Here is an 18,337-nt window from a genome sequence, read left to right as displayed (position 1 = left end):
CCTGTGAAGAAAATCAAAAATTCAGGCAAACAAAAATAGAGGGATTGGGAATTCTATGTGGTGGTTCATAGTCATCTCCCAGAGTTCTTTCACTGGGTGTAGCTGGTTCTCTTCATTATTGAAGAAATGGAAGTGATTTGGTTCATCTCGTTGTTGAAGAGGGCCACATCCATCAGAATTGATCCTCATATAGTATTGTTGTTGAAGTATATAATGATCTCCTGGTCCTGCTCATTTCACTCAGCATCAGTTCATGTCAGTCTCTCCAGGCCTTTCTGAAATCATCCTGCTGGTCATTTCCTACAGAAAAATAATATTCCATAACATTCATATACCATAATTTATTCAGACATTCTCCAACTGATGAGCATCCACTCAGTTTCCAATTTTTGGCCACTATAAAGAGGGCCACAAACATTCTTGCACATACAGGTCCCTTTCCCTTCTTTAAAATCTCTTTGGGATATAAGCCCAGTAGTAACACTGCTGGATCAAAGGGTATGCACAGTTTGATAACTTTTTAAGTTTAATCTGCATTAATATTTTCTCCATCACTTTCTTAAGCCTAGACAACTAACAAAATAATAAATTAAGCCCTGCTTTGGAGCATTTGCTGATTCCCATGACATAAATGCTCACATTGAGAATTTAACAATTGGCTCACCTGAGCCATTTTGAGCAGGTTCCAGCACACTCCTGCCTTTACTCTTAGACATCCCCTTCTCTAGCTAACCATAGACTGTCTATGACAGCCTGAACTTTTTGGTTTCTTTTTTTTATCATAGGAGAGTCTTGTTTATATTCTTTACTACCTTCCGTGCCTTTGCCCAGTCTGTTCTTCATGTCCAGAATACTCTTCCTTATCACTTCTGACCCTTGGAATAATTAACTCCCTTCAAGATTCAGCTCAATTGCCAGCATCTACCAGAATCCTTCCCTCATCCCTCAATTGTTCCCACCCCTCCACCCTTCTTTAAATATCTGTATAAAGACCTCCTTCAGAAGAATATTGTAAAAAATAGTAATAACAAAAGCTAGCATTGTGTTTTTAATTGTACACTTTAATTTTACATGTCAATTTACAATTGATTTTAAATTCACATTAAAATTAAAATTTTATTATATAATAATATATGCATTATGTTATGCATAGTATATAATACATCATATACTATCATATATAATTATATAATTAATAAATTGTTATTATATAGTGATATGTTATAAATATATTATTATTTATTAAATTCATTTGTATTATTTAGTTGTATTTGTATTACATTATATGCAAGATTTAATATAATATGTTATATAAAAATTACATATATAATATATATCATATAATACACATACAATATATTGTTATGATATATTACATGTTATACATGTTAATGTATTATTATTTATTAAATTCATTCATATTATAAATGTATTATTATTTATTAAATTTATTCATATTATTTATTTGTATTTGTATTACATTATATGCAGGGTTTAATAATACATATATAATATGTTATTATAGATAAATTATATATATATAATATACAACATGTAATATATAATACATGTTTAATATATCAGTATAAAATCAACAATACATTGTTATGACATAGTAATATGTTGTACTATATTATTTATTAAATTTATTTAATTTTAACATGTTATCTCATCTGGTCCTGAGGACATTTTTACATTTTTTCTTCATGTTATCAGTGCCTGACACATGGCAGGTACCTAATAAGTGCTTTTTAAATTGAATTAGATTACTCTCTAAGCACCTTGCCTGTGTTTGTCCATCTCTCTGTGCTTTGTCTGAGACTTCATTTGAGTAATAGTCTTTGGCCGAACCTTGGTCTGGATGCTGGTGTCTCTGAGGATACCAGTGGCTGTGAAGATCTGTTGTTTCTGGGGGATGAGAAAGGAAGATAAATAATATTCCCTGAGTTGATATGAATGTGGTGAGCCTGGTTTTTCCCTCACTAAATTGGGTTTCCTCACATCAGTGTGGAAAAAGCACCTGCAGTTTATGTTCCCCGTGGGGTGCGGTGGATTTCAGTCTCAGCCAAACTCACCCCTAGAAGTAAATCATCCTTGACTGTCAGCCTCAGTTACACCAGAACCCTGCCCCACCATAAAGGCTGGAGCGTTGTAAGGGCAGATTGACTCCATTAAGCAATTTCTCTCCGAGCTATGACAGTGACGAATCCTCTTTGCTTGGAAGGTTGCAGCTTTCATAATGAATCAAACCCCGAAAAGGGAAGAGGCAGCAATGATTAATAGTGGGGCTTGAAATCCAAACCATAATCAGACAGTGATTTGTCATCAGACCTGGAGACGACGTTGGAGCTATAATAGATGATTCAGGCACTGGGCGGCTGTCTCTAAACATGTTAATTATCCTGGAAGAAGTGGCTAATGCTTGAAACTGATTATTAAAAAAAGGATGTATATGCATAGAAGGAGAATTCTTTCCATGAGGTGGCAAGCTATCAGGAACCAGAGTCAGAACCCATACGATCCAGGCTTTTACCAAGAGAACTGACTACCATCCCTTGTCTGAACTTGGCCAGAGTACAAATTATTTTATAAGATAATGGGATTTTTGGAATGGGAAGAGATCCAACCCTTTCATTTTATAGATCAGAAAATTAATGTTAATAACTTGAAGGACTTTATAAAAGTGAAAATAGGACATTATTTTATATTGTTTTATTTTTGTTTTTATATTGCTAGTGCCTAGACTAATGCCTGGCATAGAGTAGGCGCTTAATAAATGTTTGTTGATTTATTGATAAATTGTGATTGTGTACTTGGTAATAATAATAACAGCTAGCATTTATAAGAAGCTTTTGTTTTATGCGTTTATTATATTTTATTAATATAAAATTTAAATATAAATATTTAAGATTTGCAAATTCCTTTATGTATATTATCTCATTTCATTTTCAAAACAACTCTGTGACCTAGATGTTATTTTATCTCCATTTTATAGATAGGGAAATTGAGTCTGGAAGAATTTTCCCACTGCTAGGTAGGCAGTGTCTAAGGCATGATTCACATTTAGGGTTTCCAGAGTCTATATTCAAGGTTCTAGCCATTGTTCCCTAGAAAGTGACTGTGGCAGAATTTGAACCCAGATCTGCTGATTCCAAATTCATTGCTATTTCTACTGTACCTTTCCAAAACCAAAAAAACCATATAAAGACATAGGGACAAATTCCCTTCCAAGATGAATTTACTGAGGGAATTTGGTTCTTGCATTATCAAACAATATACTGATGATCCCAACTTATCTACCAAGCCAAAGGAAAAGGTGGCCCTTGATTAATTCTTAGTTACTTTTTTGAATGTGGACAAAAGTGTCTTTTAAATACAAAGTTTAATGTCTGTGTCTGCTTGTATGTATAAGTCTAACATGTCTTGTATATTTGCAGATGTGTGTACATATGTTCACATGTGCGCACATATGTTTACCTGTGGTGTGTGTATATTTCCATCTGGGGTGGTCAGCTTAGTCAGCTCGAATGAGGGGCTCAAGCTTGCTGATCATTTCATTATATATCATTAGTTGTTGTCTAGTGGTAGGAATAGGTTTACTCTGAGACAGCTATTTGCTCCTACTCTGTTTTCTTAACCCAGAACACATAATTGCAATCTAGCCAATTGGAATTATAGATACACTCTATGGTCAAAGTAATAAGATTTTTTTACTCTCTATGAAGCAAACTATGTCTCCAAAATGGGTTTCTGGTGGGAACAGAACCTTGTCTTTATGATAACTATTGATATTTATATAGCACCTATAGCTCATTACAACTCTGAATGGTAGATACTGCCTCCTTATTCTGTTTTGCTTCTTGGGAATCATAATTAAATCAGTGCAACTATATTATTCTTGGGTGTGTGAACTGTGTATGGGGAAAATTATATCCTTATTTCAACCTAATTAATTTCCTTTGCAATCTTATGTATTTTATTTTATGCATTTAAGAACACTGTTCTGAGAAAGGGCTATAGTCTTCAGACTGCCAGTATGTTCCAGCACTATAAGATACTATCTCAAGTTCTTTCCAGTATTCATATTTTTGCCTTTTGAAAGGAGTCATTGGTTCTCACCTTAATCTTCAACTCTGGTGTCTCTGCTTCTCCCTCAGCTGGTGCTGCCAGAATACTCAATTCACAGCCTTTTCTGTATCATGTTCCTGTGTGCTCAGGAGTGGCTGACACTGGGGCTGAATGTTCCTCTGCTCTTCTATCACTTTTGGAGGTAAGAGCATCTTTGATCTGATTCACTCCTCCCCTTCATCTACCCTAGCAGCCCTCTGCCAGAGATAGAGATTCTCCAGTGCCAGGAGCCACCTGATGACTTCCTTTCATCCCTTGCCAGCAGCCTTCCCACCAAAGTCCCTTTCATGATTACTCTCAGCTGGCATCCAGAGGGACTCTTCTTTTTGGTAAGTTGGCTCTAAATGGAGTCCTGAATCATTGCATGAGGAGTGTAATGCAGAAAGAAAGCATCAGAGAGTTTAAAAGGACCTCCCCTAATCCCAACCCCAAATCAAGAACTCCCTGAATTTTCTGTAGGGTTGTTCTTCCATTACAGTAACTCTTTCTTATGAAAATACTCTTGTTTATTTCAAGCCTTCAGTTCTATAGATAAGCCCACACTTTGAGCAAACTTGATTATATAAATTTGGAACAAAGTGGAGAGATGGTTTTTCTTAATTGTAGGTGGTTATTTAGTTATTCTCAGCAATACGATGATCTAAGACAATTCCAAAAGATTCATGATGCAAGATGCTACCTACATTCAAAAAAAAAACTATGGAGTGAAGAATGTAGATCAAAACATATTTTGAATTTATGTTTTTTGTTTTTTTCTTTCTTGTGGTTTTTCCCTTTTGTTCTGATTCTTTTTACAACGTGACTTATATGGAAATGTGTTTAACATGAATGTACATGTATAACATATACTGAATTGCTTATCTTGGGGAGAGAGGAGGAAAGGGAGAGAAGGAGAAAAATTTGGGACTCTAAAATTTTACAAAAATGAATGTTGAAAACTATCTTTAAATGTGATTCAAAAATATTATTAAGTACAAAAAAGAATAAATAAAAATGGAATATTATTCCCTTTACAGAACCCTGAAAACACACAACTTCTCTTGAATGCTATTCAAAATAAGGAATGCCTATGTTTACAAAGGGGGAAAGTCAGATAGGGAGTCATATTTGGAAAGTTTAGAGTCCATTACAGTGGAGCAAGATTCATTTCAACCATAACTTTGATATCTAATTCCAGTCCTTATGTTAATCCAGTCCCTGACTTGGGTTATTATCTTTAATATTAATCCCTAACCTTAACTTCTAATTCACAATTCAATAAATCTAATCCTTATCCCTGTTATAAACTCTAGACCAAATCTGTAAGTATAGTTTATAATCTTAATCCATAAAACTAACCTCACCAATGACAATTAAGTGGTGCAATGGATAGGACACCCTTCTTGGAGTAAAGAAGACCTGAATTCAAATTAAATTTCAGACATTAGCTGAAACCCTGGACTAGATACTTAACCCAGAAAAGACAAACCATTCCAGTACCTTGGCCAAAAAAAAACCCCAAATGGGGTCACAAATAGTAGAACATGACTGAACAACAAATTTCCTTAACCATAACCTTTAATTTCTAATACTAAGCTTAAATTCTAAATCTTGATTCTATTCTATTTTGAATTCATTATCCTATCTCCCAGCCCCAACTTCTACATTTCACTATAGTTCTTCATTCTAAATTCTAAGTATGACTTATGACCTAGAAAATCAAAAAGCTTAAATAATAAAAAATCATATATGTTAGTTTCAAATTCATCACTGTGGTGCTGGTGGATTTTGATATTTAGGGACTATTATTTGACAAGTAGAAAGTGATCTCACGGGTGTTTTCTTTCCCTCTAGGTATTTCCATTGCCCTGCAGATAGTTCTGAACTAGCCTATGATCCTCCTGTGGTCATGAATGCAGACACCTTAAGTTACTGTCAAAAGGAGGCCTGGTGTAAGCTGGCATTCTATCTCCTCTCCTTCTTCTACTACCTTTACTGGTGAGTTTATGTCCCTTTCCCTGTAGCCTTTAGAGTCTATATAGCAAATGGAAGGAACCTTTATATGGAAATCTAGGATGGCCCGATTGACACTAAGAAAGGTAAGGATGGTCATAGTATCAAAGGAAGTTAGAACTAGAAGGGAGTTTAGAGATCACATTCTAACTCCCTCATGGGAGATGGGGAGATTGGAAAATGGGAACTTGAATATATGACAGAGAACCCCTTTGGGATTTCATTCAGAAAACTTCTGGCAGAAAGACAATATGGTACAATAGAAAATTCCCGCTGAATCTACATCTTGCTTTTGTCATTTACTACCTGGGTGATCCTGGGTAAATCACTTGGTATTCAATTTTCTCATCCATAAATTAAGGAGGTTGGGCTAGATGGTCTGTAGATTTAGGGTCATATTCTTCTACATCCCCTTCCTCATCCTGATCTCCCTGAAAATTCTGAGCTATATGGTGGAGGGTCCTGGGGCCTATATTAAACTTAGGCTTCCCAAGGGTCTCCTACTTGAAAAGGGACTCAAAAGCATCCCTCTATGATTCTTAGTCTTTAAAGATTGACATGGCTCAGAATGGGCCCATCCTACCCCACTGCCAGCAACACAGTTGTGGAATAAATTGAACTCCTGGACATGTCACTTGTCTTGCCCTGAAATGGTCCTATGGGTGCTTAGGGAATGCTACAAGACACCACTGAGCTTAAATAAAACTTCTAGGGCCCTTGGGATGAATAGACTTTGGAGGGCAACAATTAGACTGGCTCAGGCATTAGCTCTTTGCTCAAGCATAGATTTCCTCTGGTCTCTGAGGACCTTTCCAACCATGGGAGTGATTTTGAGTTTGGCCTTGTGATAAAGGGAAACATCTATTTTGAACTATTTGGGTCGTTGGTCAAATCATTTACCTTCATTTTAGAAGTCTGGATTACATGATCCAGCTTTAAATCTTAAGTTTTTTTTTAAATAGAACCTTTTCTAACACTAGAGCTAGAGTGGGTTTTCTACAGGAGTGGTCCCAAACTGGTGTAGTCAACAAGAAAAGACTCTAGCCCGGTTCTGAACCACAAGGATCATGGATTCCTTGTTGATTAGAGGATCAGAAATTTAGGTCTGGCAGGAGTGTCAAAGAGCATCTTATCCAATCTTTCCTCTTACAGACTAGATAACTATGATCAATGAAAGTTAAGATTGGCCAAGGTCACACAGGTTATAAAAAAACAAAGGTAGAATTTGAGTCCAGGTCCTTTCAGCTGCAGGATTGCTTTTGTTTTAATTCTTCTTTACTTTGGTTTATTCTGGTTCTAGGAAAAGACAAGTGGGGGGAAGGAGGAGATGAACAAGATTCTGGTTTTCATTTTTCGGTGCCACTGACATATCTGAGTCTGAACACTGAGATGCTGCAGGGAAAGATGGCATGTGAATTTATAGACAGACAGAAACGTGTCTCTTTGGTTGCTCGTTTGGGGTGATGGGAAGGAATGGTGTTGGCAGTATTGACAACAGCTTGTCACCCAGAGTGTTCTGTAACCAAATGTATTCTAGACGTTCCTTTTGACTCATTATCTTCCAATCCTCTAGTTCAAAGTAATTTGGGAATGGCATTTTGTTAAATTTACGGTTTCTGTATTAAAAAAATATTAAGCTGCAGGGATTCTTCCCTCCTTGACAACAGCTAAAGTTATTGCCAATTGGTCTGTCCATTGAATCCAACCCAATGGCCTGTCTTCTGTGCTGGAACATAAATCTCTTGATTTTCAGATCAGTGTAGCATGTATATAACTAGTTCTACAACTAGACAGGGCTTCAGACAAACTAAAGGATACTTAAGGAGGTTGAATTACATGTCCAAGTTTACACAGGTATCAGAAATGGAGTTTGAATTCATGGCTTCCAGTATGAGAGCTTTGGATACTTTAGATCTATTGTTTCTAGACCCTTTCACTCCAATAGAGAAAATGCCATTAGTGTCCTTCCTGAAGTTAAAGGGGAATTTAGAAAAAAGAGTTGGGAATAAGGGCAGCTGGCCTCTCCACCCAGACTCTCCAGTGACTGACTCTTTGGCCATGTTAAAGTTAACTTTTCACAACTGCGATTTCCCTCCCTCTTCCCTTACTTACTTATGCTTTGGCAAGGAGACTTGAAACCAGAGGTGCCAGGTTGGAAGACAGAACTGCAGTTAATCAGGAGTGTTACTCACTGTGACTTCAGAGAAGAATAATATGCTCCAGCTTCTTTCCTTAAGATTTTTCAGATGAGCTTGTTAACAACTATCATTTCCCTCACCCCCACTCTGTGAAGAGGTGGTTGTTTTCTCCTTCTGCCCAATGAAGAAACAGAACTAGTACATTTTGATACAAGCTGTTTCTTTACCTTGGGGGAGTTACCTGAAGAAATTTCACAGAGCTCAAATGTTTCCTCTACTTCCCCTCTTCTATTTTCAGGAACCAGGTCTTAGATCACATGTTCCATATTTAACACAGAGAACCCAAAGATTATTGACTCAAAGGGCCATTTCTTCCTCCACCCCCCCCAAGAATAGTGCAATTAAATGTCCATTTTGTACAGGTGCTCACCAATCAGCCATAACAAACATGATAACCGTAGGGTGGAAATCATCAGAGAGCCCTTGGATCCAGCATTGTGTGGCCTCTGGCAGTTGGCAGAAGCCAATACTCTTTCTTGAGCTCTTGCCTCGCTTAATGGGGAATAACAACAATAACAAGCACAAAAGGACTAACAACCATAATAATAATGAGAATAATAATAGGCATTTAGGAACAATCATATTTTTCTTTTTTATTCAAAGGACACAATATGCTTCCCTAAGAAACATTTGCTTCAAGATTGGCAAGAGGAGGAGAAGGGAAATGGGCCCATGGAGAATAAAGTGTGTTAACACTCAAAGCTAACACTAGTGACTGGAAAGTGAATGAGGGCTGGGGAGGTGTTCTCCTCTGGGTACTGAATGACTCCCGCCTGTTACCTCTTTCTTTCTCTTTGCAGCATGATCTACACTTTAGTGAGTTCTTAACTGAGAGATAACCTATGTCACCAGAGACTGACACCAGCAAAGGGACAAAGGCTTGAGGAGAGAAGGCGATGGATACTGAAGATTGGATCGGAAGGACCTGGAGGAGGCGGTGGATTTGGAAGCAGAGGCCATTGGTTGAACATGTGGAGGAAAACCAGGGAGAGGGAAAGAGAGAGACCCAGTAGGCAGAATGACTGGCTTCAGAATGCAGCTCGTGGGCTGACTGACTGTGATGGGCTCTTGTTACTCTGTGGTTGCAGTGGCTGGCATTCCCACACATGAACTGTGTATCACTCCTGAGGATTGGGGAGGTGGGGGAGAGCACAAAGCCAAACTCACGGCGGAGAACTGCTGCTTACCCAGAGTACTCCGTAAAACAGCTCCCTGCAGCTGCTTTTCACACTGGGTTCCTGGTAACAGTTCAGATGGACTGTAGGAGTGGAGGCTGGGCTGGCTCTCTGCAAAGGGATTTGAAGCTCAGAATACAGTTCCCAGCCAGGGCTGTGGCCTGTGTGGATAGTTGACAACAGAGAAACTCTTCTCGCCTCTTCCAAGCCCTTCCGGTGCCCCCTTTGGCTAGCAGCTATGTGTGGTCTTCCTCTGGGCAGCCTCTGAGAGTAAAACTTCCAGGGGAGGTTCATTTTTTTGTCATGTTCCAACTGATTGGTGATGGAATGTTGCTAGGATTCCACAAATAAGTTTGCTAAGAATTCTCTCCAAAATGGGTAAAGGAATACCCCCCTCACACAAAAAAATGGCAAATAAGTGACTCTATATGGAACTCTGTTCTTAGCCCCCAGTGATGATGTATCCTGTAAAAACCAGGCAGGGTCATTCAGTGTTAACTGGGTTTGATATCTCATGAGGGTATGTGGGTTTGAATCTCAGCTTTACTACCTGTGAAATTCTGAGTGAATCACTTCTCCCTGATCCTCAGTTTCCTCATCTGTATGGCATAGAGACCCCACTGTTCTAATTCTCAGTGCTACAGGCTATATTCCTGTTTTAATGGGTAATGGGTAATGGGTAAAACTGTAAATGCCACTTAATTAGTTTTTAAACTTACAAAACAGCCTGAATAGACTGCTGGACTTGGAGTCAGAAAGAGCCAGGGTTCTTGCCTCAAAAGGTTAGTAGTATTACTTTATGAAAAACAATTTCTCTGGGCTTTACTTAGCCTCCTTATGAGGGAACTAGGTTGAGTTACCTCTTAGCTCTGAATCTATGATGCCAGAATCTTTTTCTATTTTCTATGACTAGATAATTTCTGAGCTTCCTTCAACTTTATGATCTCCATTAGAGGTCCAGAATTGGAACCAGGAAGGCTTGGGTTCAAATCCTACTTTGACAAATAAGGTCCATCTGACCCTAATAAATTCATTTTTCTAGACCAAATACAATTTCCTGAATCAGATTAAAATGTAATTGGGAAATGCTTAATAAAAAATATAATAAAACACAGATAATATTACATTTACATTAATATCCCTGCAGGGATCCTTATATACAGTTTTGTTAAGTAGTTGTTTTCAGTCATGTTTGACTCTTTGTGATTTTCTTGGCAAAGATACTGGAGTAGTTTGCTATTTCCTTCTCTTGTCCATTTTACAGAAGAGGAAACTGAGGAAAACAGAGTTAAGTGATTTGCCCAGAGTCAGACAGCTAGTGAAGCTAGATTTGAATTCAGGAAAATGAGTTTCCCTGACTCCAGGACCAGTACTCTGTGCACTATGGTGCCACCTGGCTGCCCCATGTACAGATTAAGGCCTTCCATTTTTATTTGAGTTTTACATTACTGTGCTGGCCAATTCTCTAAGACTCAGAGTTACCTTGGTTAGGGAGGCTCCTGACCTGGGAGTCGCATCCGTGAAATCACATGTTCAATCCCTATCCCTGTTTATCATCACTAGTCACCTTTTGCTCTGATGTGAAAACAAACACAACAAATATATTCTATAGAACTTGGTTAGCATCAGATACCTGGAAGAGGACATTATAATTTTCAGCTTAGCTTTTATAATGCTTCTTTGTTCATATTGTATGATTTGATGTAAAGATATTTGACTATTTAGAAAATTTCCATTGAATATTCTCCCTTTGTCAGATGGGAGTTTGTATGCATGACAAAGGCTGGGGGCTTGTTTAATTGGGCATAAATGATTTCTCTGCTGGTTGACACAAATAGACTATTTATACACGTGCTGGTGCTCGGTTTGAAACTTGTTACTAAGGTTTATGAATGGTCTTTGTTTTACACACTATGTGCTAAGTTTTAAAAATGCAATGACAACTTGGGCTTCTCACCTAACTGCTTGTCTCATTTTGCCCTCCTTACAGGCCTCTGAATAGTTTGTAAACCGGTAGATGGGGAAACAGGTTTTTATAAGAAATCTGAAAAATTTACTGCAAAATAAAAGACATTTTGTTGTGAAATTTTGCAAGAGCCCGAAGGCAGCAAAATGGGGTAGTCTGAATAGAATGTTATATTTTGAGTCATGAAGATCCTAGTCCAGATCTTACTTCAGACACTTACCAGCTTGGTGAGCCAGTTTCCTCATCCAGTACATAACCCCCAGAGGTTCTTATGCACAGATTTTATTGTCATTGTTGAGTCTTTTCAATTGTGTCCTACTCTTTGTGACCCCATTTTTGGACTTTTCTTGGCAAATATACTGGAGTGGTTGTCATTTCCTTCTCCACCTTGTTTTGCAGAGGAAGAAACTGAGGTAAATAGGGCTAAACAGTTCATAAGTGTCTGAGGCCAGATTTGAACTCATGAAGAAAAGTCTTGATTCCAAGCCAGCAACGCTATCCACCATACCACCCAGCTGTCCCTGTGACATATTAGTGGCTCCCATTTTCATTTGAGTTTGCTGGACAATTCTCTAAGACTCCAAGTTGAATTGGTAGAGGGAATTTCCTAACATGGAATCCTCTCTGAGCCTTAATATCCTGATCTATTTTTTTTTAAGTACCTACTTTTCAGGTTTCTTGGGAAGATCCAATGAGATGTTTAGAAAGTGTTTTAGAAACTTTAAAATGCATATATACATACACACAACACATTTTAAGAGAGAAAGAGGTAGGTAAAGTAGATTGAATGCCAAATTGAAGTCAGGAAGACTTGGATTCAAATCCTGACTCAGATACTTATTAACTCTGAGACTCTGGCAAGTCATTTAACCTTGCCTTGGTTTCCACTTCTGTAAAATGGGGATAATAATAGCACCTACCTCCCAAGGTTGTTGTGAAGATTGAATGAGATAATAACTATAAAGTGCTTAGCACAAGGCCTGGCACATTGTAAGTACTCTATAAATATGTTATTATTATTATTTTTATTATTATTTCAACTAGATGACTGAGCAAGATGCTTAATGTTGAGCCTGATTTCTCATATGTAAAATGAGGGAGTTGCTCTTGATGACCTTTGAGTTCCTTTCTAGATCTAAATCTGTAATCTTATGATGTGCAGATTTTTGAACTGAGGCAAGATGGCCAATGAGACCTTTTGGGAAAAGTACATTCACTCCTCCGGGGTAGGAGGAGGAGACCCCTCAGTCCTTTGACTGACATACCTTACTACCTGGACTAGTTAATCCAGTGCTCTTGGAACTTCAGTGTGGGGCTCTATTTTGTGTGGTCCAGTTACCTTTCTGCCAAGAAACAAATCCTTTTGATCCCAGGTCACAGACTGTGTATTCTTAATCCCAATATCAACAATGTATGGGAGAATCAGAGAAAAGAGTGGGTTTTGGCTTACTCCTCACCTCTCCTGACTCATTCCCTCCTTCTCGCTAGAAAATCCAACCTGAGTTTCCATCTGATTAATGGAATTTTAGGAATAATAACTTTATATGTATTGTTTTAAAAAATAAGCTTTAGGGGGAAGCTAGTTGTTGTAGTGGATAGAGCACCGGCCCTGAAGTCAGGAGGACTTGAGTTGAAATCTAGCTTCAGACACTTAATACTTAGCTGTGTGACCCTGGGCAAGTCACTTAACTCCAATTGCCTCAGCAAAAAAATAAAGCAAAATAAGCGTTAGAATAATAGATAAGTAAAATAAGCTTTAGAGTAACAAATGTTTGGGGATGAGGGATTAGGTGAGACTTGCTTTAATGGGGAAAGTTGGAAATGCCACTTAATTAAGTCTTAAACTTTAAAAAGGGCAACCATCCTTCTGGCAACTCCCACTGTTTTATTCTTTGCTATTGTTACTCCTATATCATATTCCCTAACCTGGCAGAAGTTCTGGGTGCTCTCTTTGCTCCCTCCTTTTTTCTCATCCCACCACACCAGGTAAGCTAATGGATAAAATCCACAAATGAGCCTGGAAGTGAGAATGATGGCTCAAGTTTAAATATCACATGGAAATACCTTATTATGTAACTTTAACCAATCTCTAATTAGTCTTGACAGTGAGGGAGAGTGAGAATGTAGAGTATACAGAGTATTCTCTAATAATGGAGCATATATTTAGACTTAAAAGATCTGCACTGATTTTGGTTCCATTACTTGTTATTGTGTGACCTTGGGCAAAGTTATTTAATTTCTCCCGGCCTCAGTTTCTTCATCTGTGGAATGAAAGGATTTGACTGGATACATAAAATCATTGATTTAGAGGATGGAACCTTTGATTTCAGCTGGACCCAACTACCTCATTTCGAGTTGAGGAAATTTCTCTCCAAACCAAACATTTCTAGTTCCTGCAACCCATGTTCATATGGTTTGCCCTTGGGGTCCATCATCACCTTGGTTACCTTTCTTTGGAGCTGTCTGGCTTATCAGTTCTTAGTAGTAAAATGTGTTGCCCAGAACTGAAAACAGCAGAATTAGCTATAGCTTGGAAGTTTCCTAGAAAAATGAATTGTTTGATAATATTAAGAGGAATTTTTCTCAAAGACTATTTGGAAAAACACTATTATTGAATCATTGACTACCTGGTTCATAAATACTTTTCTTTGTCAGGAAAAACAAGAAAGATAAATGAATTATTATTATTGTGTGGAATATACCCTAAAGGACAGAGACTTCCTAGTTGTTTAACCTAATGTTTTAGACTCACAATGCAGCACTAAATCATTGGTCCCAGCACTTGTTTCATAGATCCTGGACCCCTCGTGGTTATCGGATTTACTCTGGGTTTTGTTACATTACACTTCTGGGATGAAGCCTCCACATGTTTTGAGGGGCTGTCTATCTACATGTAGCATGGGGGTATCATTGTGGGAGAGGTTTGAAGGAAGGCAAAAATATAGTCTCTTTCTAGCTTCTTCTCTCCCAACCCTTTGATTCCTGCCAGAGAAAAGGTAGGAAGTTAGGACTGGAGATCACTCTTCTCTCCCAAGAGAAAGGGAGTTCAGAGTTAGAAATATATCTATTTTCTCCTTTATATGTTGTTAATCTAGAAGAAGTGGTCAAGTTCAAATTAATTTCTTATTACTGTTTATTGGGGAAGCTATGACACTATGCTTTATAATCAAGGCAAGGCTTGATCCCTTTTCTGTCTAATATCAGATCCACAATGAAGATGCATAGCAATTAGCCAAGAAAGCCATTTGTCCAAGTCAGTAGCAGAACAGAAATCAGAAAAAAGTATAAGAAGAATAAATACCAGAAAATGCACACTGACGGAGCTCTCCTAGTGGGAAGGAGGTAATTCAGCTCAATGAAGAGAGAGTCCTAGATCTCCCTCAAGGGGAAGTTCTGCATAGCCTGTAGTATAGCAAGATGGGGATAAGGACATAGTGAAGACTGCCAGCTATTTTTATGGCTTCCCATAGTCCTTTCCTTTAGGAAGAAATTGGTATCCTCTATCTTTTCTCTTGAAGCTGAAGCCAGAAGTACTCAAAAGACCTAAAGGGACTAAAACAACATGGAAGCTTGAAAAGAACTTGAAGCAACTCAAAGAGAAGTCAAGAACTCTTCTCTTTCCCATTCTTACCAGTTCCACCCCTGCCCTCATACAGGGCAGGACATTTCTCTCCACTGATGAGGAGAGTCTCCATACTGACAGGCTTTGGGACTGGTGTTATACCCCTTTACAGGGAGGGGAGTGAGAGGAGAAACAATCTTAATAAAGGGAAATGGATTACAGAGAACAAGATGGTAGGACCATGAATCACTTACTAGCGATGCCTCCTTTAAGAGGGATTATGTGGGAAATGGGAACCAGTGCCAGTTCACCAATTTAATGAGAGGGGCAACATTTTACTTTAGTATGTTTGAAAGCAGTAATACTACTGATGCATCATCAATAGGATAGGAAAGGATGGAACTGGACATTATGGACCCATAATGCCATCCTCATCTACTGAGCTTCAACTCAATCAATCAATCATGCAATTAGCCAGCATTTATTAAATATCTGTAATATCCCAGCAACTATGCTAGGCACTGGGAAAACAAAGACAAAAGTGTTACCACTTCAGGTCTCAAGGAGCTCATGTTATTTTGGGGAAGGGGGAGTGGATACACAAATACAAATACATAGGTGATGTAATGGATACGATTCTAGCCATGGAATCAGCTGAGTTCAAATTTGACCTTAGACACTTAATAGATATGTAACTCTGGGTAAGTCATTTAATCCTGATTGTCTCTCTCCCCCCCAGATAAATTTTTAAAAATGAATTATTAAAAATGGTGTAGCCAAGTAGCACTATGAACAATAGAGCACTGGTCCTAAAGTAAGGAAGACCTGAACTCAAATCTGTGTGACTCTGGGTGAGTAACCTAACCCTGATTTGCCTCCAAAAAAACAAATTAAAAAGAATACTGGAGAAGTTTATATTTCCTTTTCCTGCTCATTTTTCACATGAGGAAACTGAGGCAAACAGGGTAAAGTAAGCACAAGGTAATTGAGGGAAGCACTCTAGCTGTGGGGACTGCTTTGGTATAGATGAGTGCTCTGGCTTCCTCAGAACTATGTGGGCTAGTCCAGTAATAACCAGTCACTGCTCTCCTTGTGAGGCTGTCTTTAATAGCTCTTCTCCTAATGAATAGCATTAGAAAGTGATTAAGAAGCTGTTTCTCCTGGTGGTTGGTCAGTAGCTTCTAAATTTTCCTGGGTCTGGGTCCTGCTTCTCAGGGTGGGTTTATCCCTGTAGGAGATATATTAAGCCTGCCTTCTCTGCCCCCTCACGTCAGGGGGTATAATTCTTTGCAGTGTGTTCAGCTAAGGATAAAAGCTGTCTCCAGTGGACAGACTACCCTATTCCTTTGGCTTTTACTTGGGTACTGCTTCCTGCCTTGTTTTGCCTGTGATTTTCTAGTCTTCTATCCATTTTGGTAAGCATTCTGCCCATCATTGTATTATTTTTAGGGTCCCCAGGCTCCTGCCAACTGCAGTTTTTTCCTCTTGGTTGCTGATAACATGTTTTTTGTTTTTACCAGTCATGGGGAGAAGGTGTACTGATCCACCCCCTCTTTATTGCTTGCTTCCTCATACCTAGTGTGATACATTCCCAAGATTATTATATAGGCTTCAGATACAACCTATAGCCTGAGCTTGAAACAAGACCACATAAACATGAAACCCGTTCCTTTGCCTTATTAGCACTACACCTTAAATCACTGAAGAAAACACCAACAAGAGAGAACAATGGGAAAAGGAAAGGAGGGGAAGAATGGAAAAACCAGAGGGAAGGAAATAATAGAGAAATTTAGATCTCCTCTCCTTGTAAGCTCATCATGACCTTCTCTACCCAGGGAGCAGACTATTCTAGCCCAGCGACATGGCGGCATGTGGTGAACACAGAACCCTCCCACAAAACCCTTCTTTCCTTTCCTATTTTTAGTCTTGCTAATTGCACCAATGTTGAATAAAGTTGTCACCATTATGATGGGTTTGTTCTCCGACACAAGGAATTAATGCAGCTCAAAATATGCTTTGACAACAAACAATTAATTGCACTCATGCTGGGTCATTATGCAGATCCATTTTATAACCTTTTGTTTGCCTTGACTTCTCCTGTTTTTCTTGAAACTATACATTTAGAAATGGCTCTGTTTTTTCATGATCTTTAATATTAGAGCTCTCTTTCTTCTCTACTACCTCCCACCTCCTTCCCAATTTATGTAGCAAACCCAGACTCCTCAAGGGCAGGGGGCAGAGCCGTGGTCATTAATGCTCAGGAAGAAGGCTGTATTTGTCCCAGTATCCAAATAGAGAACATGTGACATTTCCTCATCCTGAGAGAGGAGGGTAGGACTATCCTCATGGAAAATCAAGTATTTTATCCATTAGCCTATGGGGTAATTTTCACTTTCTCTATTTTTCCTCCTCTGGATTGGAGGGTAGTAACTTGTGCCCACTAATTCTGACTATCAGGTGGGTAGACAAAATTCTGAGGACTCATCTGTCTGATTTGTGAGCACTATTTATTCATCTCTTGAGATTTAAGACATTTTCTCTTTGGTGAATTTCATTTCATTAATTGATTGATCTACTTCAATAAGTGTTTACTAAGAACTTGCTATGTAAAACATAACTATTCATATTTATATCACATTTTAAGGCTTATATATTTATATATGGCTATAAGTACTTATAAAGTACTCTCTGTTCCTCTGCCCCCATACAATCAGCAGTCTTTACTTTCCTATTTTATTTAAGAGGAAACCAAACTCAGAATTGAAGTAACTTGCCTAGGATCAATCAGTTGGAATAAAAGTTAGAACCAAAAGTCTCAGCTGTTTCCATTGACTCCAAATCTAATACTCTTTTTACTACTAAGAGTTCTTAATTGGTTTTTTTTTTTTTGGTGAATGTTATAGACCCCATTGACAGTCTGGTGAAACCCATGGAATGCATCTCAGAATAATGTTAAAGTGCATAAAATATATACGACTACAAAGAAATCCAATTCCATTAAAATAGTTAACCAAACATTTCAAAAACAGGTTCATGGATACACTGATGAGGAATCTTTGTGACTATCTGGCTCAGACCTTGATAAGCTTACAGTCTTTTTGAGAAAATAAAATAGGAACACATGAAATTGTTAAATGATAATATAAGACTGTATTTATAAGGGCCATAATAAGGGATATGGATGATGGCTGCTATAGGAGCAAATAAATAATGGACTTAGAAGGAACTGGACTTCACCTGGCTGGACTTGAGAATGGGTAGGTATGAATGGATAGATGGGAGTAAAGTTTATACTAAGCATATGGAGGTGGGAAGG

The 18,337-nt window shown here is 38.2% G+C and overlaps 1 protein-coding gene across 1 annotated transcript in view; it reads left to right on the top strand.

Annotated features, from left to right (window-relative positions):
• CNIH3 (cornichon family AMPA receptor auxiliary protein 3) overlaps positions 1-17,833 on the top strand; it is a 173,943-nt gene extending 156,110 nt beyond the window's left edge. The window contains exons 4-6 of the mRNA XM_074262634.1: positions 4,158-4,270; positions 5,962-6,105; positions 9,119-17,833. Coding sequence (XP_074118735.1) covers positions 4,158-4,270; positions 5,962-6,105; positions 9,119-9,146 — 285 coding nt within the window. The 3' untranslated portion in view covers positions 9,147-17,833. The remainder of the gene's footprint in view (positions 1-4,157; positions 4,271-5,961; positions 6,106-9,118) is intronic.
• The last annotated feature ends 504 nt before the right edge of the window (positions 17,834-18,337 follow it).

Source organism: Sminthopsis crassicaudata, chromosome 4 (genome assembly GCF_048593235.1).
Source record: "Sminthopsis crassicaudata isolate SCR6 chromosome 4, ASM4859323v1, whole genome shotgun sequence".
NCBI classification, from domain to species: domain Eukaryota; kingdom Metazoa; phylum Chordata; class Mammalia; order Dasyuromorphia; family Dasyuridae; genus Sminthopsis; species Sminthopsis crassicaudata.
This window is presented reverse-complemented; position numbering and strand designations above follow the sequence as displayed.